The sequence below is a fragment of the Cyprinodon tularosa genome, unplaced genomic scaffold (genome assembly GCF_016077235.1).
Source record: "Cyprinodon tularosa strain WSP-4 unplaced genomic scaffold, ASM1607723v1 ctg73, whole genome shotgun sequence".
In the NCBI taxonomy this organism is placed as follows: domain Eukaryota; kingdom Metazoa; phylum Chordata; class Actinopteri; order Cyprinodontiformes; family Cyprinodontidae; genus Cyprinodon; species Cyprinodon tularosa.
This window is the reverse complement of record NW_024039485.1, coordinates 1,440,948-1,467,381: the sequence shown is the minus strand read 5'-3', so window position 1 is coordinate 1,467,381 and position 26,434 is coordinate 1,440,948. Positions and strand designations below refer to the sequence as shown.

At 37.4% G+C, this 26,434-nt stretch overlaps 4 protein-coding genes across 6 annotated transcripts; all 4 read left to right on the top strand.

Annotated features, from left to right (window-relative positions):
* The first annotated feature begins 869 nt into the window (after nt 1-869).
* grinab (glutamate receptor, ionotropic, N-methyl D-aspartate-associated protein 1b (glutamate binding)) lies at nt 870-12,466 on the top strand. The gene is made up of 7 exons (XM_038269577.1): nt 870-1,028; nt 3,189-3,503; nt 3,586-3,689; nt 5,627-5,827; nt 6,064-6,192; nt 6,291-6,434; nt 12,230-12,466. The coding sequence occupies exons 2-7, from the start codon at nt 3,191-3,193 to the stop codon at nt 12,377-12,379; spliced, it is 1,041 nt and encodes a 346-aa protein (XP_038125505.1). The 5' UTR covers nt 870-1,028; nt 3,189-3,190; the 3' UTR covers nt 12,380-12,466.
* A 1-nt stretch (nt 12,467) lies between these two features.
* LOC119772889 (speriolin-like protein) lies at nt 12,468-15,792 on the top strand. The gene is made up of 4 exons (XM_038269578.1): nt 12,468-13,004; nt 14,322-14,525; nt 14,605-14,729; nt 14,931-15,792. The coding sequence occupies exons 1-4, from the start codon at nt 12,857-12,859 to the stop codon at nt 15,261-15,263; spliced, it is 810 nt and encodes a 269-aa protein (XP_038125506.1). The 5' UTR covers nt 12,468-12,856; the 3' UTR covers nt 15,264-15,792.
* A 1,548-nt stretch (nt 15,793-17,340) lies between these two features.
* On the top strand, nt 17,341-21,223 carry smpd5 (sphingomyelin phosphodiesterase 5). Of its 2 annotated transcripts, XM_038269570.1 has the most exons (8): nt 17,341-17,430; nt 18,040-19,228; nt 19,444-19,519; nt 19,619-19,759; nt 19,870-19,959; nt 20,263-20,326; nt 20,461-20,620; nt 20,779-21,223. In XM_038269570.1, exons 2-8 carry the CDS (start codon nt 18,146-18,148, stop codon nt 20,884-20,886), a joined length of 1,722 nt encoding a protein of 573 aa, XP_038125498.1. In that variant the 5' UTR covers nt 17,341-17,430; nt 18,040-18,145; the 3' UTR covers nt 20,887-21,223. The 2 variants fall into 2 exon arrangements, with proteins under 2 accessions (XP_038125498.1, XP_038125499.1); XM_038269571.1 differs by lacking the exon at nt 17,341-17,430 and having other exon boundaries at nt 17,480-19,228.
* Nucleotides 21,224-22,238: 1,015 nt separating this feature from the next.
* On the top strand, nt 22,239-24,573 carry malsu1 (mitochondrial assembly of ribosomal large subunit 1). Of its 2 annotated transcripts, none has more exons than XM_038269548.1 (4): nt 22,239-22,618; nt 23,871-24,046; nt 24,131-24,212; nt 24,297-24,573. In XM_038269548.1, the coding sequence occupies exons 1-4, from the start codon at nt 22,309-22,311 to the stop codon at nt 24,449-24,451; spliced, it is 723 nt and encodes a 240-aa protein (XP_038125476.1). In that variant the 5' UTR covers nt 22,239-22,308; the 3' UTR covers nt 24,452-24,573. The 2 variants fall into 2 exon arrangements, with proteins under 2 accessions (XP_038125476.1, XP_038125477.1); XM_038269549.1 differs by having other exon boundaries at nt 22,483-22,618; nt 23,921-24,046.
* The last annotated feature ends 1,861 nt before the right edge of the window (nt 24,574-26,434 follow it).

Below are 26,434 nucleotides of genomic sequence, written 5' to 3'. Positions count from 1 at the left end.
GTGCTTAATTGACCAGTAACAGCCTGACCTGAACTACATAGAGAATCACGGATTTTCAAGAGGAAGATGAGAGACAACATTAATGCAGATGAACTGAAGGTCATTGAAGGTTTTTACTCCTTTGGGACTTCCATAGACTGCTGGACTCCAGGCCATACTTCATTAATGCTGTAATTCATGCAAAAGGAGTCCAACAAATAAGTGTTGAGAGATAAGAATATTTTTTTTACATTATTAATATAATAATAATAATTTTTCAAAATTCCTGAGACACTGAACTTAGCAAAGGTTAAAATCAAGTTACCACTTCTTTTAGTGTCAGTACTTCTCTTTCTTGAAGCAATTAAAGGTGGCTTATATTCTGTTAATGAAATATTTTCAGTATAAGTTCTGAGCCCACGCATAAACTTGTGGTTTATCTTACTTTCGATTCCATTAAGGAATTTAAGGCGGGGGGGAAAAAAAGAAACACTGGAGAGTTTACATTAAAAACAACTACAGACCATGTTGCATTCAGGTAAAGTATGTGTAAACGTAGTAATGATTTTTCTAATTTTATTTAATGTAAAGAAATTGTTTGTATCGTTCTGTAAATGCATACTTAAAAAACACGACAATTACCTGTAATGTAAAAATATTAATTTGATAGAAACATGGCAAAAAAATGAGAATTTACTACTTAAATTATATTCTAACTTCTAAATACTCCGTACTAAAGCCGATGATGGATTTTTTTTTTTTTTTTTTTTTGTCGTTATAAATCACAAGTGCCATATTTAGCTGTTTGCTTTCTAATGTCGCTAATACTAAGAGCTCCATGTGCTTACACTGCTTATACGCCGTAGTAGTTCCCAAATTTCCAATCTTTTTTATTTGAAATGAATGCAGCAGCTCTAGCAATAGGTCGTCTGAAGAGGAAGTGTCACATCGAGTGGACTGTTTTAAGGAGCCGAGAAAACAACTCCTCGCATTAATCTACATTAAAGGAAAGATTCAGACTATCTTAAACAGCTTTTACCCTCTTGATAGTAAGTTATATTTTACTAATATCACTTTATATATTTCGGGGAATCCGACTTTTTCGGTGAAAAAAGAGCGGTTAATGAAGAAAAATCAGTTAAACTCAGAGTTACTTTTAAATGTCTGTTTTTTTAAGTTCAAGTAGATTTTTAAACATGTAGTACTCGGGTCTTGGTTGTAAAATAATTTTTATATGCCCTGGTTGAAACCTCGCGAGTCTTGGCTGAACTCGCTGATGTTTAAAAACCTTTTTGCTACTGAAGTTGTGTCTAAAATGACATGTAAAGTTTCTTCTAAAGCGCTGTTTAAGCCTGTATGCATGTAGAACTAAACAAAAAGAAAACCAAAACACGTGACCTCACGTTCAACCGCTGAGAATAGTTTCGATTGCTGATTTTTCCATTTGCAGGTGTTCTGTCTATTGTTTTCCGCACTTCATGTTTCTCCACTAGCTGCACTTCTATGCCATCATTTACGGCCTCATTAAACTCTGCTTCAAGTCTCGTCGTACAATGGAGACCTGTATAGACGTGTATCTTAAATTATTTAATAATATCCCTTTTAATTCATCAAATGACCAAAACTGATTTTCTTACCAAGCCATAAATATGATCCTTATCTATTTACAAGCAGGGGCTTCCCTAGAGGGTTTTAAATATCGGCGTCTGATGGTTCACCAGTGGTGATCTTGAGATGGCCCACAATGATAAAAAAGTTAAGAAACAGGCTTTTGGTTTTCTCCAGTTTATATTAAGTCTTTGATCATTTTTAATGCATTGTTACTTCCATGTGAAAACTGAGGTCCAAGACTCATCTTGCATTTTCCAAAATCATCTAATACATTATAATAACACCAAACACTTTATTTTATTGTGAGGTATCTATCCTGTTATGTTTGGTGTAAAGTAGCCTTTCAGAAAAAGAACATCAACACACAGTCAGACACAGTGGTGGTGGCATGTTGGCCTGTGGTTGCGTAGCTGCTTCATGACCTTGGCAGCTTTTAAAAGACAGCCTTTACTCTTGCTAAGTTTTATCTTTACATTTTTTTTTTATTCAAGTAAGGTAAAGTAGAACTATTTTTAAAAACTATTTTTAGACAGTAAATACTGTCCTTTTTTGAAACACTGTTATATAAGCTGCTAATAACTGTTCTTATTTTGTGTTTTTTGGTGGCATTTATCTGAGATGTCAAAAGTCTGGCCCTGAACGTAAAGTGTTACTGCACATTTTATGCAACATGCATGTGACACATTTTTCTTACGTCAAACCCAGAATATTTCAAGGTTTTCTTGTAATTTTTAGAAATGAGAACAAATGGGGGGGGGGGGGGGGGGGGGGGGGGCAGGTAATCAATTATTTATAATCACCTTTTGAATGTATAACATACATTTTAAAGGCAAAAATACAGCAAACGTTTTTATGATTTGCACCATTGTTAATGCTTTAGTCATTACATCCTTTCTTTTATTTTTTCCTCATTATTTTTCTCCTTAGCAGTAATTACAATAATTATAGAAATATATTTATTTCTATTGTTGCTCTTGAAACTGAGGCGCTGACATGATTGTAAGCCTGTAAAATATATCCTGACACATATTTTACAAAACTTTAATTTTTCATTTTGTCCTAATCACATTCTATGCACATATATTCATTTGCAAACTCAGATTTGCTCATTTGTTTGTATGTTTCTCTCCTCATCCAAACAATTTTACCTTTACTGTTAAAAGATCTCAGTCAAACTTTGTGGAGTATTATTTTATTATTATTTTTTATTATAAATTTATGTTGATGGTGCTATTCTGATAGTGGTTTGATGTGATCATTTTACAGCACATTTGAATGTATAGAACAAATTAGATTTTTCCTCAGATTCAGTCGTTTAATAAAACTGATATACAGGTGATTTTACTCATTTCAGTGCTGATGGTGTAGTGTACGAGGTGTACTTGAATGCACCATATATTAAATAGTAAGTATAGTAACGGCGCAACGGCTTTAGCGGTAAGGGAAAACCGACCTGCACCGGAAGTAATTGTTTTCACGTGACCTTGTTGATTCCTCTTTTTTTTTTTTTTTTTGTAGAGATTTTCAAGCTATAATCTGCCTGACATAACATTGTTTTCCGTTTTCCTTTTAAATAATTTTACCTGTATCTCCGGCAGGGATGAGCACCGAAAAGGACAACTACGCCCCCGTGGAGGTGGGCTTCTCGCAGCCTCCTTTCCCCGGTCATCCTAACCTTCCTGCCGCGTTCAGCGTCAACGCACCGGGCTCGGAGTCCTACGGCAGCGGCGGCGTCCTGGCCCCCGGCGGCCTGCCCTACCCCTCTCCTCCGGTGTTCCCCGGAGCCTCCGGGATGGAAGGAAAACTTCAAGATGGAAATTCAGGCTATGTTAACCCCAATTACCCCGGTTATGCTGAAAATGCAACACCATATTCCCCACCTGCCCCGGGCTTTGTTGACAGCTATATGGCCGGTAAAAGCTCCTCTATCTGCTGGTGGTATAGATACATGATTATTATTATTTTATATAATAATTATGGTTTTGTCTTTATAAGCTAATCCTTACCCGAACGAGGAGGCGCCTCCTCCCTTCATAGACAATCAAGACTTTGATTTTGGATTAGACAACAAGAGCATTAGAAGAGCTTTTATTAGAAAGGTAAGATCATCCTAAAATCATAAAAAAAAAGCAAATATATTTTCAAGTTTGGATCTTAAACAGTTTGTTCGGGGATAACCATTTTATTTCACACAAAAAACGATTTTCGTTTCAACAACTTCTATTTTCCATTACATTTTACTTAACCCCTTGAACCCTACGGACCCACCGGCGGGTCCAGCTGCTACGTGACCTCGTAATTTTACCAAACCCCCAGTATTGATGTAAAAAACATATTTGGCACAGTTTGGTGACATTTATGGATAAATGTGCCAAAATGGCCTCTCCGCCTAAGAAATTTCTCACTAATACCATTCTAAAATAAATATGATTCATCTGATTGAGTCCAAATTTGGTATATTTTTACACAACATTTAGATTTGAAAGTCTGTACTACTTTTTTGTACTATAAATAATATTTTGGTAGTGTTTTGCAATGTTTATTTCAAAGAAAATTTTGGCGAGGTTCAAAAAATGCAAAATATTTTGTATTTTGTCCCTAATATTTCAGGCAGGGTCAAAGCTACAATGGTGCTGACACCAGAAAACCATTCTATGACATCTTACCTTTACAGACGTACCAAAAGTTTCTTCTTAAATCTAATAGCTTTGAGGCTATAAGTTATTTACTTTTGTGTGTTTTTGTCAGGCAGAAATTTATTTATACCCCCTTAGGGTGTAAGAGGTTAATCCAACAAAAGTCATCACATTTGGACCTTAAGAAAAATCTTTCCATAGACGTCTTTGTCATGTTATTGTCATTTTCTCCCCGTCTATTCAACAAACACTGGCAAAACTGTTCAAATTTTCTGTTTTCAGCTAAAGTCCCTTTGACGTTAAAGAGGAAGTGTATAATTCACCTCAGGAATATCTCACCAGGCACTGATGGTTTGCTTACTGAAAGTAAAAGCTTCAGCTTTTGCAAACGTACAAGATTAGGGCTGGGTAAAAAAAATCGATGTCTACGGAATGAGATTGATTAGTACATGATGTTCACATTCAAATGAGCAGGAAAACTCAAGATTACTTCAAGCCAGACAGCTGCAAGTATATTCAATAGGTTGACTGAAGACATTAACAAATGGGGGCTGACCAGCAAACACCCTGTAGTTGTTACAGATAGGAGATAATGCAGCTCATGCATGTCTGAGTGAGTGAGGCTTCACTTTTTCACTTTTCACAAACAAGTTTGCACTTATAAGACAGTTTGTTCACATCTCAAGTTTAAACTATCTGATTTACAAGTTTGCACTTTGTGTTTAATATGACAGGAAAAGATAAAATACATGAGTATTTTGAAACACAGTTGAACCACTTTCATTACTGTAAAAACAGATCAAATCGAAATTAATTGATTTAGAACTTCATTAATCAAAATTGAATCGATTCAGGACTTTGGCAAAAATAACCAGCCCTATACAAGATAGATGCATTTAAAAGTTCAAAAAAAGGCAGTCATTGGGCGAATATTAAAGAAGACAATCACTTGTTAAAGTTATAAACCACTTGGCAGGATTGCTTCTTTAACAGATAGCCAAACTTTTAAGCAACCAATGGGATTATTATACCTCTGTTACTTTCTACAGGGAAATTGGTAAAGCAGTATGACGTCACTGGAATATAAAGGTTTCCTTCAAAAACTACAAATTTTGGCAGATGTTCCATTGTTGTTGGATGTTCTGAAAACGTGCCACTGTGGATTTGTTGTGAAACATTGCAAGGACAATATGGATCACTATTATTTTTAAATTCCTAAGTTATTCATCCTTCCTAAACATCTTGCTGTTTTTTTTTTTTTTTACGTAATCTGCTACATTGTACCTGCTCTATACTATTTTTGGAAAAAAAACTGTAAAATAAAACATTCTTTAAATATGACAGGCTGCCAAACATTGCATCCAAGCACTTCTAACAGTCCTATATATTCTTTACTGCAGGTGTACTTGGTGTTAACGGCTCAGCTCATGGTGACCTTTGCATTTGTGGCCGTGTTCACCTTTGTGCGGGAAGTGAAGTTTTTCGTCCAGACAAACATCTGGACGTACTACTTGTCCTACGGTGTGTTCTTCGTGTCGGTTTGTGTGATCAGCTGCTGCGGAAACTTCCGCAGAAGACACCCCTGGAATCTGGTGGCCCTGGTAAGGAAAAGTGGGTTTTGCAAGAGGAAGTGTGATGAGCAGGAGGAGGTTTCAGCACAGGAAATGGGGATGTTTTTCATGTAGCTTTTTTTTTCTTGACTGTTTCTGGTAGGAAGAAAAAAGTACAGATTGCAATGAAAGAAAAGACAGATTAAGCTGTTTTCCTGCTCTGCATTTTAAATGAGGTTTTCAATGTGTAGATGGCTGCTGATGTGGTGCGTTTGTTTGCTTTCCAGTCCATCCTGACTCTCAGCTTGTCCTACATGGTGGGAGCAGTCGCCAGCTTCCACAGAACGGAGTCTGTCATCATGGCGGTGGGAATCACCGCAGTCGTTTGTTTCACGGTGGTCATTTTCTCCATGCAGGTTTGTTTGGCTAAGCTGTCCCACCTTTGAGCCATGCGTGTTCATTTCACAGAAGGTGGCGGTAAGATAACTGATCATCTCGTTTTTATGGCCCACAGACCAAGTATGACTTCACTTCCTGTTACGGCGTCCTTTTCGTTTGCTTGCTGGTCCTTATCATCTTCAGCATCCTTTGCATCTTCTTTCATAACATGATCCTGCAGCTCGTCTACGCTGGACTGGGAGCTTTACTTTTCACTGCAGTGAGTCCTGTGTTTTCTCACACATTCAATGTAAAGAAGCCACAGCTGAGCCACTGCTGCAAAGGCTATTTGTTGCAACTAACCAGTTGACCTGCTACTGAACCCCAAAGAAGCTTCTTTTACTTTTTTTTCCTTTATGCTGCATTGGTTTTTGGTTGTAAAAAAGTAGGTTGACCACGCTCTAAAGGTTTCAGAATGAAAACGATAGAATATAAATGTAGGGCTTCAACTAAAGTTTATTTTGCATTTTTCATTTATCAGTGAATCGATTAATAATCGGATAGCCAAAGGTAACTTTAAAGGGACACTATGCAACATTTTTCAGTTAATTAATGTGTTCCATAACGTTATGGATGATTAAATGAGTCATTTCAGGTTGAACAAAGGTATTCTCGGCCGCCCTGGTGGTCTGTGGGGGAAATACTGCACTTGCAACTGCAGGAGCACCGACCCACACCCACAGGCTCAGAAGTCTCGTGAGAGTCAGTCTTGCTTTACGGCGAGAACTGCTACACCCCCCAGTTAAAAGCATTCTCGTTGCTAGCACAATGGCGATCTTTGTGCAGTTATGCTACGTTCACGCAGCAAAAGCAGCAAAATCGCGTCTGCTGCTTCATTTTTACTGCTTGTACCAGTTTAGTTCTGACGCGTGGCTGAAGCAGCTTTGCTGCTCTGGCTGCCCGGTGCAAAAGTGGCTCTGACGCGCGTTGGGCGGAGCTTCACTATCCTTTCTCTGCCTTGCAGCTATATTTGCTGTGATCAGTGGGAATAAAGTAGTTTTAATATGTGTTTAAGTGAGAAAATACACCTGAAAACGTAATCAGTGCAGTCAGTTCATTCAGATTATTATCCTGCCTTCCATATTTTTTTTCTGTCGGAGCCGCTCAGACCCCCACATACAAGCGGGGCGCCGACAGTATGGATCCCTTCATCAGCAGCGGTTCTCTGGTAGGCTGGTAGGTGTTTTTCATCTAAATAATCCAAACTGCATATTCTGCCGGCAGATTTCTGCATTTTAAGTTAATTTAGGCGTCAATAAACTGTTTAAGAGGAGTGATCCTCAGCGCTGTGTCTCTCTCCCTGCGTTAAACGCGCCCGATGCGCTGCTTCAGCTGCTCAGACGTGCTGCGCCTGGTGCTCAAAACGCGCCGCGGGACCTTTTGTTGCGCCTTGACGCGCGTCAACCATTGACTTTGCATGTAAACTCGCTGCTTCTGTCGCGCCAGCTACGTCCAGTGTGAACGCAGCATTAGTCATTCGCTGCTAAGCTCAAAACAACCGCGCCTGGCTTGACGGAGAAACCAGGAGAACAGCTGAGCATATTTACGACAGTGCACTTTTACTTTCGCCCTCTGGAGGGAGCCTCACTGGAAAATCAACACCGGTTGCATAGTGTACCTTTAAGAAGATTGTTAATTAGATTAAACCAGGTGAAACTAAAACTTTCCCTCTTGAGGAGTTCTGGATAGAGCATATTGACAGACAAAAAAGTTTTTTTTTAACCGCAAAATGTTTATATATTTTTATTTTATAATTTTGAAATAATTACTGCTCTAATTGGGTGCTCTGTCAACTAAATGCATGTTTTACAGTCTCTATAATCCAGTTAGGGATTAATAAATTATTAAATTAGTTGACGATTATTTCAATAAACAATTAATCGCAATTGATCCAGTTAATTGTTTCAGCCCTATATAAATGTAATAAGCAAAATAAGAAAGAGGCATGATAATCGCAGATAAAAAGTACACGGATGTGTGCAACAGATCAAAATCTTTTTGAAAATCTTCTAAACATAGTTCTCACTTCAAACAGATTATTTAAAGCAGCTGTTTCAAAGTGTTCAGCTCTGACCCAGAATAGAAATGCAGAGCCCTGGGACTAAAACTACATAGCTATGGGTCAAATTTTACCTCATCAACGTTTTTTTTTTTTTTGTAGTTCCACAGTTTTTGGAGAAGTGGAATCACTTAAATGCACTCGATGGTTCCTGGTGATCTCACCAACTTACCTTTTTGTTTCTTTGTGCTTCTGATTATTTCATGCACAAATCATTTCCTCTTGGTCCACTGTGAGAAAATGTGGTTATATGTTTTCTGTAAGTAATATCCTCTAACAGGAAATCACTTCACGTCAATTTGGTTTTTAAAGAGTCCAAATCTCACATGGTCCAGGAGTCAGTTGTCTTAAACCGTGGTAGAAGCAAGTGAAATCTTCAAATAAAGGTTATTTTAAAAAACATAAAAGAAGCATATTCTGAATTTTATTAGTATATAAATTCAAAGTTCATGGTGAAACTTTTATATTTAGCATTTTAATACAAACTAGCATTGTTAGAATTATAAAAGTATTTAATAATATTAGTAATTGACCATACCAATATGTGACTGTTTGTATTCGTGTAGTTGGTGTCAACAAAGCCATAGATATGGTTACAGGTTTTTTTATATATTTAACTGTATTATCAAAATAACTAACCCAGCTATTTAATTATGGATGACAAGGTGGGTAGGTTTACTGGAGGGAAGCGGAGTGATAGACTGAATGGTGATGCATTGGTATAAAATGGCAAAGAAATCATTTGGACTAAAGTAAATAAGAAATTAATGACTGAGCAAATACCCTCAAAATCCCATATACTCTTTGTTTTTTTTAATGAGGACAATATTCACCTTTATTAAAATAAATATATTAACAAGAAAGTTAAAGTTTTGTCAAGAATAAAACAAATTTCAAGATTCCATTCAATTCAGTTTATTTATATAGCCCTAATTCCCAACACATGCCATCTCAAGGCACTTTACAGAAACAGTTCAACCAGATCATACAGTCAGACTGATTCAAACTTTTCTATCTAAGGAAAAACAGTTGATTGCATCGACTCATTGACTTAAAGGTAATCCCTCAGACCAAGCATGCTTGTAGCAACAGTGGAGAAGGAAAAACTCCCTTTTAACAGGAAGAAACGTCCAGCAAAACCAGGCTTAGTGTGAGCGGCCGTCTGCAGAGGCTGACTGGGGTTCAAGGAGACGTACAGAAAGAAGCAGAGATACAAAAGGCAACTGTAAACCAGCTCCACATGCTGCCCCGTCCAGGAAACACCCAGTCAGGCAGACAAGCTCTGAGCCAGCTCCCATGTCAGAGGATGGAGAGAACACATCCAGTTAGTCATAGTCAGAGAAACAGGACTACACTGAAAAACAGGCCAATCTCCAACATCTATAAACAAAGGTGTTGATGGCAGCAGCACAGCTGATATTTCTCTCCAGGATAGAGCCACAGCCAAACAGGAACAGACCAGACAAAGCTGCTATGAGAAAAAGCAGAGAGAGCAAAACGTTAGAGATTGAACTAACAGATTCTGCAGAGTAGGAGAATAGAGATAGAATGAAGCAGAATTATGAAAAAGGGTCGCTATGTCCTCCAGCGGTCTAAGCCTATAGCAGCATAACTATAGAGATAGCTCAGGATAACCTGAGCTTCTATAACTATAAACTTTATCAAAAAGGAAAGTTTCAAGCCTATTCTTAAAAGTAGACAGGGTGTCTGCCTCACGGACTTAAACTCAAGATAAAATAGGATGTTAAATACAAAGTGCTGCCATTGCCATAGAAGGGCTTTCTGGTTGGTGATGGTTTGTACCTTGTACAGTATAGTTTTTATAGTTTATATTTATTGATATCTCTGGTTAAGACGTGCAAAAAGCCTATAAATAATTTAATTAATCAGACTTTTTTTTTTATCACAATAGCATAGTAGCCAGGCTGCAAAGGAGCTGCATATTTTTAAGGAGGGGAAAGGATAAACCAAGCTGAATATGACCAGTGCTGCACTTCTGGGCATGTTGAAGAAAAACTCACAGAATGAAAGTATCTGACAGATTTAGACCATTTATACTTCACTTCAGAGGCTCAGTTCTATTAGCTACGCTTCAATATAGGAAAGGAAAGAACACAAATTGTGTTAATGTCCTTAAGTCTGATAATGGTGACCAAGAAAACAGTTTCTGTGCTAAACCTTCCCATATTTATGGTTTGTGTATCTGGACCAGTCATCTTGGCTGGGTCCTGTTATACTAATAATAATCATTGTCTACAGTAACTTCAATAATTAGAGTTAAAACAACTGGAACTATGAGAAAGATGTTGGGTGAAGATTTATGTAAGTTAACGTTCCCACTGTACAAGTCAAAGAGCATGCAAGGCAGGAAGTCCAGACGTCACTATTAGAGCAGAGCTTTTTTAGTGTGATTTATTGTTGAGGTCAACCCTTTTATTACTTCAGAAAGTTTCTACTTCCATATTCAAAATGTGGTGACAGCTTCTGTAATAATGTCTGCTCTTGTCTAGTTTTCATCATAAAATGTGCAACCCCGGAAAAAAAATCCTGCATTTTATGTTTAGTTTTCCTTTGCATTTGTTTGTTTCTCTGGGAGTTTTAGGTAGGGAAAAAATATATAATTATCTTAATAACTAGATCTAGATTTTCCATACTCTGGTAAGAAATCCAAGGCCTTTAGATAATGGCTTCACTTTCATCTGCTTCGTCATTGGATAATCCAAATTAAATTAGATATTAATTAAGAACATTTTTAATATTCAGCTAAAACTGCAATATTATATGTTAACTAGGCCAGATAAAAAAGCACAAAACAGAACTGCAAAACAACAATTTATACATCTTAAAATATATATTTAACCAGCTGAAATATTTTGTTAAATATGAATTATGAAATTATTATAGCTCCTAAAATCAAATATTCACTCCTTTTCTTTACCCTCTTGTCATTGTGGAGTTGTGTGGGTGTCATTATTAAGGACCATTTAGAGAAACCAATTAACAAAACATTTATGTCTTTAAATAAAAAAAGTAAAATGCAAACTTATACAGAAAGACCTCATGATGGAATTTGAAGTGCTGCAAACCATGGCAGCATGCACACCACAATAGTTATGCAACTAAACCTGGATAAACCCTGATTTAAAGGGATACTCGGCCTGATAGCTTCTATGGTTAATAGGTTAATTTTTTTTTTTTTTTTTGCATTAGATTTTATTTAAATTATCAAACTGAGAGGGTGTTGTACTCCATGCAGAATTTCTGATAATGTCATTTGGTTTTAATTTGTACTGTACACTAAAAAAGTATCACAATCGAAAGATTGTTTAGAAGCAACGTTTCATGTTTATTTTATTTCTGGTTGCAAACCTTCAGGCTCTTGTTGTCAATAGTATTTTTGACTGATTTAAAATTACATTTAAAGCTCTTGATAAAAACACCTGGTTTAGATTACACTGGCGACGATTATGAGGCACACTGAGAAAAAAAATGCTTAAAAAATATATCATTATTTAAACCCCATTAATACCATTGCAATGGATAATTTCATAATTACTTGTTTTCTTAATATCTTGGAACCCCATTTGAGGGCGTAAAATGCCTTTAAATTTCATTGAAGTTTGGTCTTTACACCAGAGAGGAAGAGAAAATAGTGTTGTTTTTTTTGTAAATGTATCTGTAAATGAATTTAAACATAACCTACCTGGCTGTAATGAAACGTCAGCAGACTGCTATTGACTCCCATTAAATGTTATATTTCAACTCATATTACAGATTTAATTAAAGTTATGAATGAACATCTTAATTAATAACATAATTATAATATAATATTTATAATTTATAATTCAGGTACATTACGTTCTAACAACAGGGTTCATTTAGTTTTAGATTTCGTCCTGTTTAGAGATGCAGCATTAAAGCGTTTGACCCAGGTTGGCTTTCCTTGTGCCTTTCAGTTCTTGGCGGTGGACACCCAGCTGCTGCTTGGCAACAAGGAGCTCTCACTGAGCCCAGAGGAATACGTCTTTGCTGCTCTCAACCTCTACACGGACATCATCAACATCTTCCTCTACATTCTTGCTATTGTGGGCAGAGGCAGAGGCTGAGCGAAGGCAGCAGCTCAGACAGAAAAGTAGTTTGGAATAAAGAGTGTCCGTAATCAAAGCCTTCCATTTGCTTTCTAGCCTGTATTTATAGGACCAAAGACCATAAATCATCATTTGTAGTGTGATGTATGTTTTTCAAAAGCTGTCAGCAGCAAGGGCTGAAATGGCATTGAGAAGAATAGGAAGAAAAAACTAAAGCTCCCGCTTAAAAAAAAAAAACGTATTAAAAAGTGACTACAAAGTGGTTGTTTGGATAGATTTCTTCTGTTTTTCCAAAGTACTGTTTTAAATCTGCACTGTTTTCCCAACGATGCTTTAAAGTCTTAAGTACTTTTGTAAACCTGATGTGTTTTCTTTCTATACAATAAAATTTGTAAAATGCATTCTATTGTAGTGATGTTTTGATTTAATTTGTTTTCAGCTGAGGTCTGGGTAGTTAGGGGTGCTTTTACCAGCACTGTATCCAACACCTTCACAATGAGCCTGGAACAATCCACAGCACTCTTGCAAGCAGAAAATGAGCAACTAAGGCTGGAAAATGCTCATTTTAGAAGCGCTCTCTTGGAATACGATGAGATGAGGTCCAGGATGCAGAGAGACCAGGGCCAACAGACTGGTTTTACAGGTAAGGCGTTCCTCTTAACCACCAGGTGGTAGGCTTGGCTTTCATAACATGCCAAGATTTCTTTTTTGTTCTACCTAAATTAGATATACCCTGAATCCCTAAGATTTAAATTATGGTGACATGTTTTCAGTTGAAATTGTAATAAGATAGTCTGGCTGTTCGATTAACAAAATAATAGAGTTAAATTTTACCACAGCTTTAATATAGCAGAAGTTGTAAAGTATCCAACCTTTGACTTTTGAAAAAGCAAAAGGACTAGAAACACTGTCTTCTTATTTTTGTCTAGGTATGAAACTTGTTTTCTAATAAATATGAACACATGTACATAAAAAGATTTAAAGTGGTCTTTTCATATTAAAATATAGATGCTGCAAAGTTGTGTTTTTCATAACTGCCTGCTAGTCTGCATTTAGTTGGCATGGTAACGAGCAACTGAGCATGCTGAGGGATCCTTACAGGCAGATCTGCTGCTTTCACTGTTGTGGTTTTAAATCAGATAATCACAGCACCATCACCTTATGAATTTAGAAGCAGACCCAGACATTTGTCATGTAGCTGGAAAGATTTCTTCTGCTATTAAGGGCCAGTTAGATTCAAAATTGTTGCTATGGGGATGGTTAAATAATAAACACATTTTGCTCACTTGGCCCTTGTATACAAGCTTTGTTTGTACCTGATGCTATTATAAAAGTAATCCATCCATTCATCCAAGGGGTGACATATTCAGAGAGTGTAGCTTGCATCATGCAGGTCAGATCTAAGAATAACTGTTCTGTTCTTAATCCGCATAGTTTTCTGTTTTATATAACTTGCTACTATTAAAGCTTGTAAGTGACAGAAAATGTGTGAGGACTCAGTGATTATTACAGTCAGGATTTTTATAAAAAAAAAAAAAAAACAATTTCAACAGAAAATAAAATTGCTCTAACCTGAGAGTTTATATATTAACTATGAAACCTACTTTAGAAAATATTTATTCAAAGACTTTCATTACTCTGGTGCCATATTACAGTATTCATTTGTTGTCATTCATTGCATTGCAGATTCTGCAGGACTTTTTTTTACTTGTAAAGATGTATAGCTATGATTTCTAACCGTAGGACTTAATAACATCATAAAAAGAGTTTAACCCCGTTTAAAAACATATTAACAACATTTGTTCTTTACAAACATCCATTCCTTTTTGTTCAGATTATTAGTTGTTCCGGATAAGGTTGTCAGCACTTTGATCTGGCAGCCATTATATGACATGAATTTTATACTCACCATTAATAATAATGGACCAAACCTTTTTATTGTTGTGGTTCCATACACTAGGCATGGACTCTAGAGGCCTGCAGCATAACAACATTGAAGAGCAACAATTTGGGAGAGACCTGCAGCAGGACGGATGCAAACTGCAGCACAGAACATCGTCTCCGGTTAACTTCAAGTCTTTCCTCCAAAGTGCAGCGCTGAAAGACGCTGAAGAAGCTGGAGAGCTTCACAAGACACAAGCTGATGTTCCTCCTTGCGCCATCGGTATTTCATTTAGAGGGGATTGATACAGCAGGTACATTTTTTTGTGCTTTTGTATTTCAGTAATTTTGTTTTCTTTTAGGTTCAACAAGGCTGCTTGGTGAAATTGCCTATCAGCTGGATAGGAGGATTCTGTCCTATGTTTTCCAGGCTCATCAGAGACTCTATGGTTTCACACTCCGCAATATACCAGAGAAGATCATTGAGGTAACAGCTTTCTCAGAAGCAAACCTTAATGGTTTTAAAATTGCTCAGAAGGGAATCGATCGAAAACAGCTAAAACCAAAGATGGAAGTTTCTGTTTGGCTCAACAACTTCTGCTTTTCACAGCATTTTGAAAGTAAATACAGACTGAAAATTCCCCTGAGAGAATACAAGAAGTAATAAATGTCCCTTCATCTCTTGCAGGTGAGCACACACCCTCTGACGGGGAAGATGGATGGGGCCTATCAGCTCCACCTCACTCAAAGGTACAAAGACATTATGGAGATGCTCAGCCAGTTTGGCTACAAAGCAGCTCTCCACCCTCCTTTCTGTGAGTTTGTCGTCAATACATATGGGATCCTGATGGAAAGGCCGAGTAGAAGCAGCACCCAAGAGGCTGACTACAATAATCCAGAATTTTTGAAGAAGCTGATAGAGAACACGGCTCCAAAGAAACTGCAGAAGGACCTGCTGCTGGTGCTCTCTTGTCTCTGCTTCATCGCAGAGAAGGACAAGGAGCCTCTCCTTGCATGGTAGTCATCACTGCAACCTAGGAGAATTCAAACCTTCCTGAAATAAATAATGAGGCATGAAGATTATTGTTTCAGTGTTTTCAGTTTGCAGAAAAAAAGATGTATGTGCTGCTAGATGAGCTGTTGGAGGCATTGGTCAGACTTGGGGTGTGCAACTTTAACAAGATTGAATTTTGATGCAATTATGTCTCAAAGTTTCTCAGGGTATGTATATATGAACTTGAAAAATCTAAATGCAGAAGTTTGGCCCAGTGCTATTGTTCCATCAAGCTCTGTAGATGGATATAAAACATCACTTTTCAGGTCTTAAATTCTTAATTGAAATTCAGGTCCAGTCCATTCTAACATTATTTATTTATTTGCGTTGCCTTGCACAAGTTAAGTTTATCTCCTGTATATAACTGTTAATTTCTCTTTTTTATAAGAATGAAAAGTGGAGATTCCTACTTGAAAATGTAAACAAATGTTTTTGCTCAATAAAGTTTGGATCAAAAAAGGAAAGGAGAGGAATTAAATGGGCAGATATGAACTGCATGTCGCTTCATAATACGATCAGAAAAGTTTTTTTTACTTCTTTTTAGATGATAAAATGTCTTGAGGCAGGTGAAAAAAAAATGGTTTAGATTTCAGTTTAAAAATATTTGACAGCTCTCCAACGTGTCTTAACTTGGATGCATGTAAATCTCGAGCCAACGCATCTCTATAGCAAAGATTGCGCTTACACAAACTGTAAAGATGTGAAATTTACGCAACAAACAGTGCAACAAACTTTCAAATGCTTTGTTATAAACCATTCAATTGTTGGAATTAAGGGGTATTAAATAGAAATACTACAGATGCGCAGTATTGGATTTATGGACAATATCTGATGTTATGATATTTAAAAACTCTAAATGGCTGATAACCGATAGTGATGAGTTGTTTTCCCCCAAACCTACCTATTGACACTTTGTATTTTTGTCTTTCTTGTCCTTCACAGTCACTACAAATACCAGCCTTGTTATTTATCTCTAAACTTTAAAAAAAAAAACATCCACACCACTGACATTTTAACTTCTGAATCTCTCCTAATGACCATTAGGTGGGTGCATGAGACCTGCTGGCATATTCCTCAACTTTATGTCACAAAACAGCACCTTATTGGTGCAATGGCTAATGTCAGATATTTAGAAATGAATAACAGTCAATAACATAATAATGATATTGTGCATCCCTAACAAATACATAGACAAGTTTTTGTAAAGAAAAACACAGTGGGGCCAGTGATTTTTCATGGAGGAACAGAACAAAAGAATAACAAAATGAATAACAGCACAAGAGCATAAGTTATATTCTATTAATGGAGCCACACAATGGTAATTTTTAGATAACATTTTAAGTAAACTGTAAAGGCGAGACGTTCAATGATTTTAAGGGACAAATCGGTTATGCTTTACTATTACACTGCAAAAACTGATCCTAGAAAATTAATGTTCCTTTAAATTAGTGTATGTGCCCCTAATTTGATTAGGTAAATGGATCACCTTTGGCCCTTATAATAACCTGATTTGATACTATGCCCTTGAAATAAGATCATAGTTGTCTTTCTTTTTTTCTTTTTTTTTATAAATCATCTTATTCCTTTATTCATTTGCTTGGATCAATGTAATATACAAATATTTCTAGAATTATTAACTCACATGCATTTTCTAGCAGCTCATCTTTTCAGTACAGCAGCCATAACAGGAGCCAAGACCAATTCTAGAGGGGCACTGGCCCCTGTTGGCCCCCATCTGGAACTGCCTGGGATGTGCCACTGGAAATAAGAAGTTCAAAACGAAAACGAAGAGAAAATAACAAAAAAAAAAAAAGCCTTGAAATGTAAATGAGTTTTTTTTTCTTTTTTTAATGAATAAAGCGCAATGACGCATGTGGTGGGGGCGGGGCTTAAATCAAGCAGAACAGGAAGGGTTTACGTTTCAAAGTGCTGCTTTTACTGGTGTGGTGGGTTTTTATTATTATTATTTATTTCACTTCACAACCTTCATGTTTTGCTGTGGATATTTGATTAACAAAAATAAAGAAGCGATGTGAAAACATGAGCTCCTAATGAATGGCCTCATCACACGGACTTCCGCGGGTGTCCCCTTCAGGTGCGACCAGCTGATCAAAGGCAGCAAAAGGCAGCAAAGGTGAGCGCCATAATCCAATGAGACTTTATAAAGCATCATAATCCAATAACCTCAGATTATAACCTAGCTTTGACATGAATCGCTTTTATTTTATATAAATATGCCTCCCTGGATCCTTATGAAAGCTCACAGCCTTGCAAATGAGCTGTGTGTGATTTTTAACTTTAAATGTTGCAGAACAAGTTTTACTAAAGTATCCTGTTAACTCTCTGTCTCCCAGCTGTTGTAGAGAGCGTTTTACATGTGTAAATACACAAAGGTGTGGTGTTCAGGTCACATCCACAACACTATAGAATATAACTGATGCATACCACATGAAATGACTGTTTCACTCTGTGTATAGTATTCAGTATATTTTTATTGTTACTCTACAGTCATTTGTGTTAATCTGTTTAATTTAAGTTTAGCTGACATGCTTAGACAAAGTGCTGCAAAAATTAGTTTTTCTTCAAAGCAAGGTAGCATATTTCAGAAAATAGAGTTGCGTCTTTGTATTTTTCAATGCATGCATGGACATGCAGGCGGAGACATTTCCTGGGAACTCCTGTGCAGGTTGACACTGTGTGCAAAGGAGGCCACACCTTTGTGTTTTTGTTTTCTCTTCTTTAGAGTGCGGCAGAGTTCTGGGAAGAAAAAATCTACCTTTGAAATAAGAGCAGAGCTGGATATCTGGATGCTGTTCATCCTCCGTTTTGTTTAGAACCAGTGGACGGCCATGGTTCTGCGGGCGTCAGCCTTTTCCAATGGGTTTCTGGCCGCTATCCACGCCTTGGGGTGGGCTTTGATAGTGCCGGGCTTCTGGTACCTTGATCGTGTTCTTGCCGTGTGCAAGTCTACCACAAAGGAGAGGAGTGAGCGACAGGGACAAGAATGCTACCTTCACCCCCTGAATGTCTTCCTCGGCTCCATTTTCTTCCTCCTGTTTTTCCTCCTCACTGCCCCCTTGGCTTTCCTGGGTTTTCTGCTATGGGCGCCGCTCCAGGCCTGCCGCCGGCCGTTCTCCTACCACAGAGCGGAACCGACCTCAGCAGCGAGAGAAACAAACCGAGGCTTTGAACTAACAGGAATGGCGTCGTTTACCTTTGCCTCAGCCAACCTGTGTCTGTTAACGGATGGCCTGGCCCGCTTCAACAACCTGGGTCACACCCAGCATAGGGCTTATGAGATTGGCAAACGTATCTCTGAGAGTGTGGGGCGAGCCCAGGTGGTGATCACAGTGGAATCCCCCAGCAGCTGTGGGCCTCTCAGCCCCTCTGACAGCATCATACCCAGAGCATGCTCAGATGCAGATGGAGAGACAGAGGGACAGCCTCAACCCGGTGGACATCATCAGTCAGAACCAGCAGAAAGCTCTGCTTCCTTTAACGGTGTAGAGGCCAAACTGACAGAACGCTCCTCTTCCCAAGCCAATTCTAATGAGAGCCCCAACAAACGGGGGCAGTCGGATGATGAGAGTCCTGCTGCTTTGTTCTCCAGGCGTCCTCGTCAGCAGGATGAGGAACCCTGGGAGGTGTCGTCGCTCTTTCCAGCCTGCGTCGACATACTGTGTCTGGAAGAGGTGTTTGATAAGAGAGCTGCAAAAAAGCTCACCAGAATGCTGAAACCACTGTATGGACACATCCTGTACGACGTTGGGGTGTACGCCTGCCAGCCGCCCTGCAGGTGTTCTACTTTCAAGTTCTTCAACAGTGGCCTGTTCTTGGCCAGTAGATTCCCGGTGCTGGAGGCCGAGTACCACTGCTTTCCTAACAGCAAAGGGGAAGACGCCCTGGCGGCCAAGGGTCTGCTCTCTACTAAGGTGCTTATAACACTCACAATGACCAGGTTTCCTGATATAAGTGCTCTGATTGATGGATGGATGGATGGATGGATGGATGGATGGATGGATGGATGGATGGATGGATGGATGGATGGATGGATGGATGGATTTAAAGATGTATGGAGTGGCTGCATTTGTTTCTATAGTAACCCTAAAATAAGGTCATAACTGTTGGCTTTTTTTTAAATCTCCAGATGCTTATTGGACAGAATCAGAAAAAGAAGAAAGTGGTTGGTTATTTCAACTGCACACATCTTCATGCACCAGAGGGCAAGTCCCAGCTTCACATTTGCTTCATTCAAATAGATTTGACTTCTTGAAGAGCAAAGGTGAGTCTGGTTTGTGATGACGTTCCTGTGTTGTCATCAGGTGAGGGAAAGATTCGCTGTGACCAGCTGGACATGGTCAACCAGTGGATCAGGGCTTTTCAGGACACCCACAGACAGCCTGATGAGGAGGTGGTCTTTGACGTCCTCTGCGGGGATTTCAACTTCGATAACTGTTCACCAGGTTCGTCTCTTTCACTGTCGTTGGTATTTTGTTCCTGTTTCAGACATTTTTATCAGTGTTACTTTAAAGCCCCTTTCAGATGCCTTCTGATAAGCGTCTGGTTTTTCTAGATGACGTGCTGGAACAGAATCACAAACTGTTTGAGGAGTACAGAGATCCATGCAGAGCAGGACCTGGAAAGGAGAAGCCCTGGGTGATTGGTTGGTATAAAATGAACTATTTTAAATTAGACTACATACACTTTGTGTGACTTCAGAGAGGAGAGGTTTAATTGAAACACACACAGTGCTTTTTTTGATCAAATAGAACATATTGAAAATCACGTTCTTCCACTTGACAGACAATTTGATGCTGGTTTGTCATTAGAAAGTTTCTCTTCAAGATTTTTTTGGTTCTAATATGACAAAATGTGATAAAAGTACTTTTTCCAGCAAGGTACTTCCGTGTAGCAAATGTTGACAGTTCTGATTGGACACTGTCATTACTGTGTTCTGCTTCTGAAGGTACTCTGCTGGAGCAGCCCACTCTGTACGAGGATGATGTGAGCTCTCCAGAAAAGCTTCAAAGGTCATTTTCTTTTATTCATTTTTTTGGTGTTTTCTTTTATTCACTGCAGCAGCAAAATTATGATGAGAGCAGCGGTATCTAAATTTCATCTAATCCTTACAGTGACATGACAAGCTCTCTCTTTGTCTCTGTAGGACTTTGGAAACAGAAGAGATGAGGAAGCAGTACATCTCTCCTCCTGTTGCTCAGGAAGGAGTGCCTCTGGTTTACCCAGAGCCTGGCCAGCCATGGATCGGACGTCGCATTGATTACATTCTCTACCGTGAAACTTCCATTTCAAAGCTGTGCAGAACGGTACATTCCTCATTGGTTTTTTTGTTTTCTTTCTTCCTCTGCTCGGTTCTCATTTAAGCCATGTTCCTGTGTACCATCCTATTAAATATCCTAAAAAACTGATATTTTATCAAAGCCATGTAACACCGACATATTTGGGTTTCCTTTTTCCCATTCAGGAACTTGAAGAGGTGACCTTCATAACTCAGCTGGCTGGGCTTACTGATCATATTCCTGTTGGGCTGAGGCTGAAAGTCATAATGGACTCCGAGTTTGAAGATGAATGAATGCACATTTCATCTGGAGGCGAATTGACACTATTTTATCTAAACTGTTTTACTCAAATACTTGAATTTGTACATTAAGAAAAAAATTACACTTGGTCAGTTTATGCCTCAGGAAACAATTTATTTTTTATCACTTTGTTGTGGTTTCACATTTCATGCATGTTTTATACATTCAGAGCTGCTCACAGTTGTTTCTTTGATTTTTTTCAAACCTCTATTTTTTTTTTTTATCAAAAAAGGAAGTTAAAAAGTTAATTAAACAATTTTCACTGTTATAATGTGAAATATCTGACTGTTATACTATAAAGTGAATAAACTTTGCATGGATGATCATAAATTTGTTATCTCTCCTAATCAAATTGATGCTTTTCAAAATCTGTTTATTTTGGGGTTGGTTTTCATTAGGAATGCCCCGATGCGAAAATCTGAGCTGATATCTGATATTATTGCAGCTATGTTGATAACCAATATTTAGCAATATCATATATTTCCCTGCCTCAGTTTACTACCCACCATCCTGGGCTCTATCATGATTATTGTCACATGATCAAATAAATACCACATGACCGATCCCCACAAAACAAAAGCAAAAAATACATGGAGTTAAATATCAGTTGTCAATATTGACCCAGTTTTATTGATTGGACCAATACCTATATACTTAAAACTGGCCATCATTGCCCACTACTGATGTTAATGCTGATCCCTAGGTTTATTAAATCAGTCAGCAGTGGATAGATTAGTGTGATTACTTATAGCTGATTTGGCTGTGTTGACCTAGTGGTTAGAGCAGTGCACTTGTGCTCTGAGAAGGTTCGATCCCCACAGCCTGCACTTTGGGTCCTTGAGCAAGACCCCTAATACCCCACTGCTCCCAAAGAGGGTGGGTTAAATGCTTTATTGTGTGACAATAAAGGGATTTACATTTGTGCAATAATTTGTCCAGAAATGGTTTATATATATTTAAATGAATGATAAGTATTAGGAAAATAATAAAGTAGTAGATATCTATAAGGATTGAAATATTTTTTGTGTGGCATTGTTCAAGATAAATTCAGTGTACTGATAATGTTACTTTCATACAATTATAACCCAAATTATTCATACTCTTAAGATCTAATGTAGAAATAAATAAAACGATGAATATGAATTATGGAAATTATAATATACGTTTTTTTTTTTTACTTTCCTGGTTGACTTTAAAGTAATTTTCAAGATAAACCCAATATGATGCTAATCTTTGATCGCATTGCAGATGTAGACCTTCCTCGTCGCTAGAGGGCGCTACATTCGAGCAGTCCGTGCACTACGCAGAAAACAACGAAATACTAAGCCAACCAATCAGAATCCAAGGACAAGACCCACTTCCTGTTATCGCCGCTCGTGTCAACATTAACAGTTTGGGTCTACAGCTTATAAATAATGAGTATTTTGTGTAGATCAAGGATACTGCTGTCTTCAGTTTGTAGGATAAATAGTTTAGTAGATAAATCTGCTATTTCTAAATGCGTCAGTTTGTTAGCAAAAGCTCAGCGCCACAGATTTAATGTTGATTTATCATTATCCCACCAACACTGGCGTCAGGGAACGTTTCTCGTGTGTGGCCTCGAATCAAAAAGGTGTTACTCAGTCAGAGGTGAGAGCAGCTTGACAGAAAGACCTGAAAAATTAGATGAGGAAACCGATGTGGAGTCGAAAGGACAAGGAAGAGGCGTCAAAACCCGAAGCCAGGGTAAGATTTCTGTACTAAACAATCCCTTCCAGCATCTATTATGAACCATAATGAAGCTGTTACCTTCTCTCTGTCCTATATGTTCGATGTTATTTCTTATATAATTCTCTATATGATATAAGGTCACATATTATCTGAGTTATTAAAAAGATTATATAATTCATTGTACATTTTTCTTTAATTCCCTTAATTACAAAGGTTTCAGATTAGGGTTGTCACTAGAGTCTTAAATTCTGTGATATTAAGGAAATATTTAATACTCTGTATCATTTTATATTAAACATATGACAAGTAGTTAAAGGCATGAAAAATTAAGGAATAAATAACTTTGAAAAACTGAATCTTTTCAGAATAATTATGTATCATGTTTTCACAACAGAGTTACAGATGCTAGTTAAAGAATTAACCCAAAAATCTAAGATTAACTGTAGACAAAATATGAAAACAAAACTTGTTTTAAGTATTGATCCCATGCCCAATTAGTACTGAATCTGGACACAGTGCTTGAGTATCGATTCTTTTTTACAACCCCAGTCAAAAGGTACTCCGATTCTTTACAATGACCTTTTTTACCTCTAACTGGAAACAAATACCTGTTTAAAAAAAGACAAGTAAAAGCACTGACACCTTTATTTACCGGTACGTTAAAGTAAGAAAGGTACAGATTCGTCATTGTAAGAAAAGTTAAATTAAGTTTTTATCTTAAATGATAGAAATCACATCACAATCACTGTCACATGACTAAACAAATGACATATCACTGATCCATTCCCTCTCCTGAAAGAAAAAACAAATACATGGAAATAAATATCGTATGCATCCTCACCAAACCAGGATTCTAAGAAAAGGCCAACAGTGATCAGTACCGATATAATATCAGTATATTCTGCACCCCTAGTTTCAAAAATAAAACTTGTCAGTTTTCTCTCTTTAATTTTCCTAAATTGTAAAAGTAGTAACAGGTCCAGAGCACAGATTGTTTATTTTTTTCAACTCAGTGAAGTCAAAAACAGATCAGATTTATTCATTTGGACAGCAGTGCATTGCCCAAAATCTATATAAGTCACCTTTTTCAGTCTAACTTTCATATTCAGTTTTTATAAACCATAAAAAAAGAAAAATATATAAAATAATGATATAATAAATACTTAAAAATAAAATAATGATATAAAAAATGCTTAAAAAAATATACAATATCTTTTTATTACTTGAATATTTTCAGTGTAAGAAGATGTTTTTATTCCCCCCCCAGAGTTCTCTGAGGTGTTCACCCTTGATGTCCTGGTGTCTTTGCTGCGTCAGGAAAATGCGGTGGACCTGTGTGTGATAAAAGTGCCAGATAATGTCCAATACGCTGAGTTCTTCATAGTGGTCAGTGGTGTATCACCAAGACACCTCCGTGCCATGGCTCTCTATGCCATCAAAGTGGTAACTCTTACTGATTTCCTCTCTATTAGATATTTTCATAGATTCAGTTTCAGAGCCTGTGCTAACAATTGCTCTCTCTCTCAGTATAAGTTTCTGAGGAAAGACGGAGAGCCACATGTTAGGGTTGAAGGCAAGGATGCAGAGGATTGGATGTGTGTCGACTTTGGTGCGTAGATCCCATCGTTTAAAAAAAAATGATTTATGCCAATTGATCTTAACTGTTAAATTGTTTGTTTTTTTTCCTCATCAGGAAATATGGTTGTTCACTTCATGTTGCCTGAGACCAGAGAGGTATATGAACTGGAGAAACTGTGGACTCTCAGGGCCTATGATGAGCAGCTTAAGAAAATTCCTGCAGAGTCACTACCAGAGGACTTCATACTTGATGCCGAGCTCACAAAGTGACTTTATTTCTAATAATTAAACAAAATCTAAGGTTAACCAAATAATTTAAACTTTCTTGTCAACATTTAAGTAACTGGTTAGTGGAAATGTTTCAAATAAAACATGTTTTATTTAAAACAAGACTGGTCCTTTGTTTTTCTTTTAACGTGTATAAATCCAGCTTTCTACTTTATTGATATCTGCTGCACACTCCCCATTTAATGCAGACCTGCCGTAGATATTGAAGAAGCCCTAAAATAAGCATCTTTTATTGCAGTAGTATAATCTCACTAATCTTTACTGTTTGTTACTGTTAAGTATTTTTGAACTTCCTAACATTTTAATGGATGTAGATATGAGCAAATTTAGCCACACACTTTTTTACCTGTCTCCCTATCCTGACTTTTTAAGACCGACACACATCTGACTCATTTGAAGGTTATTGTTCTTCTATCTTTCCTTTTTAATTGGGTGGATAAGAGAACTGAGTCTCTTAGATTGAATTTGGCCTAGACAACAGAGGGTTAAGGATAACTAAATAACATTTCCTGTAATATTGGATCAACCTGGAAAACGAGTGGTAATGACACAAAAAGTCATTTATATTTTAGAAGCACTAAATGGAGTAATTTTTAGTTCTTACCCTACTATATAAATGTACAATAATATGTTTATATTATTGTAGAATGAAGCTAGGCTACAGCAGTTAAATAGGATTCTGTTTTAAAGCTTCATTTTTATTTAGATGGTAATTAACGTAGAGAACATTATGATTTAAACAAGTGTGTCTTTTTTGTGAAATCCTTTTATGTAACATAAAATGGGTTTAAGGGCAGGTGTTACCATATTTGGATCCTTGGAAATAAATAAACCCTAACTTACACAAAGTGTGCCTTTTCCTGAGATGTAAACATGAGGGAGCGGTGGCCTGGTGGTTAGAGCAGTGTTTTTCAACCCTGGTCCTCAAGGCACACTGCCCTGCATGTTTTAGATGTTTCCCAGCTTTCGCACACCTGTTATCAATTGATAGCAGATTATCAGGATTTGCTGAACTGCAATCATCTGAATCAGGTGTGCTGAAGCTCAGAAACATCCAAAACATGCAGAGCAGTGTGCCTTGAGGACCAGGGTTGAAAAACACTGGGTTAGAGCATGGTGTGGATCTAACCCCACAGCCTGAGGAAAACCATTAGTCCTAGATTTCTCTCTGGGCATTTTAAGAAGTCTACTGCTCCCTAAGGTGTGCTTAGGATTTGCATGAATATTTTATACCTCAACAGACATGGAAGGTTTCTAGGTTGCCTTTAACAATTTAAAGTCCAAACAAAAAAAAATTTAATGAAGCTATAACATATTTAAACCCGAGAACGAATAATTTGCAGAATTAAACTAAAAGTAAAACTGGAAGAAAAAAGAAAAAAAAAATTTCTGCTTTTACCCAAAAAACAATTTACAAAATTCAATGTTTATATTTAATCTCACTAACATTAGTGAACATTATACAGTGTGTAAATCCTTATTATACACCGTACTAGTGAGACACAAAGATATTTTATTGGAAAAATATCTTTACAATGTAAACAGTTCAATCGATCAGTAGAGAGAAGGAGGAGTTCAGGCAAATCCTCCACCTGGAAAGCTGTGCAGAAGCAACAGTTTGCCTGTTGAGTAACCTTCCAATTACAGCACTGACTCACGGCTGTTCAATGTGTTTAAAAGGGAATAAAGATCAAGCAAGTGATTTTAACTTGATGCTTTCTACAAGCCAAACTATTTGATCTTACATGAGAAACAATGTTTTTGGCCAAACCTGTGTGTAATATGCATGAACCTGCTACAGGTTCTACTTCACAGATCCAGGCCCACAAAGTTACTGCAGTTTGAATCCAGCATGCGTTTGGTCAGGTGCTATAGGTTGGCTCATTGTTGCCTTTACCCCCTATATTGTAGGCGACATTGGAACCTGCTATTGATGTACAGCTAATCAAACTTGATTGTAAGTTC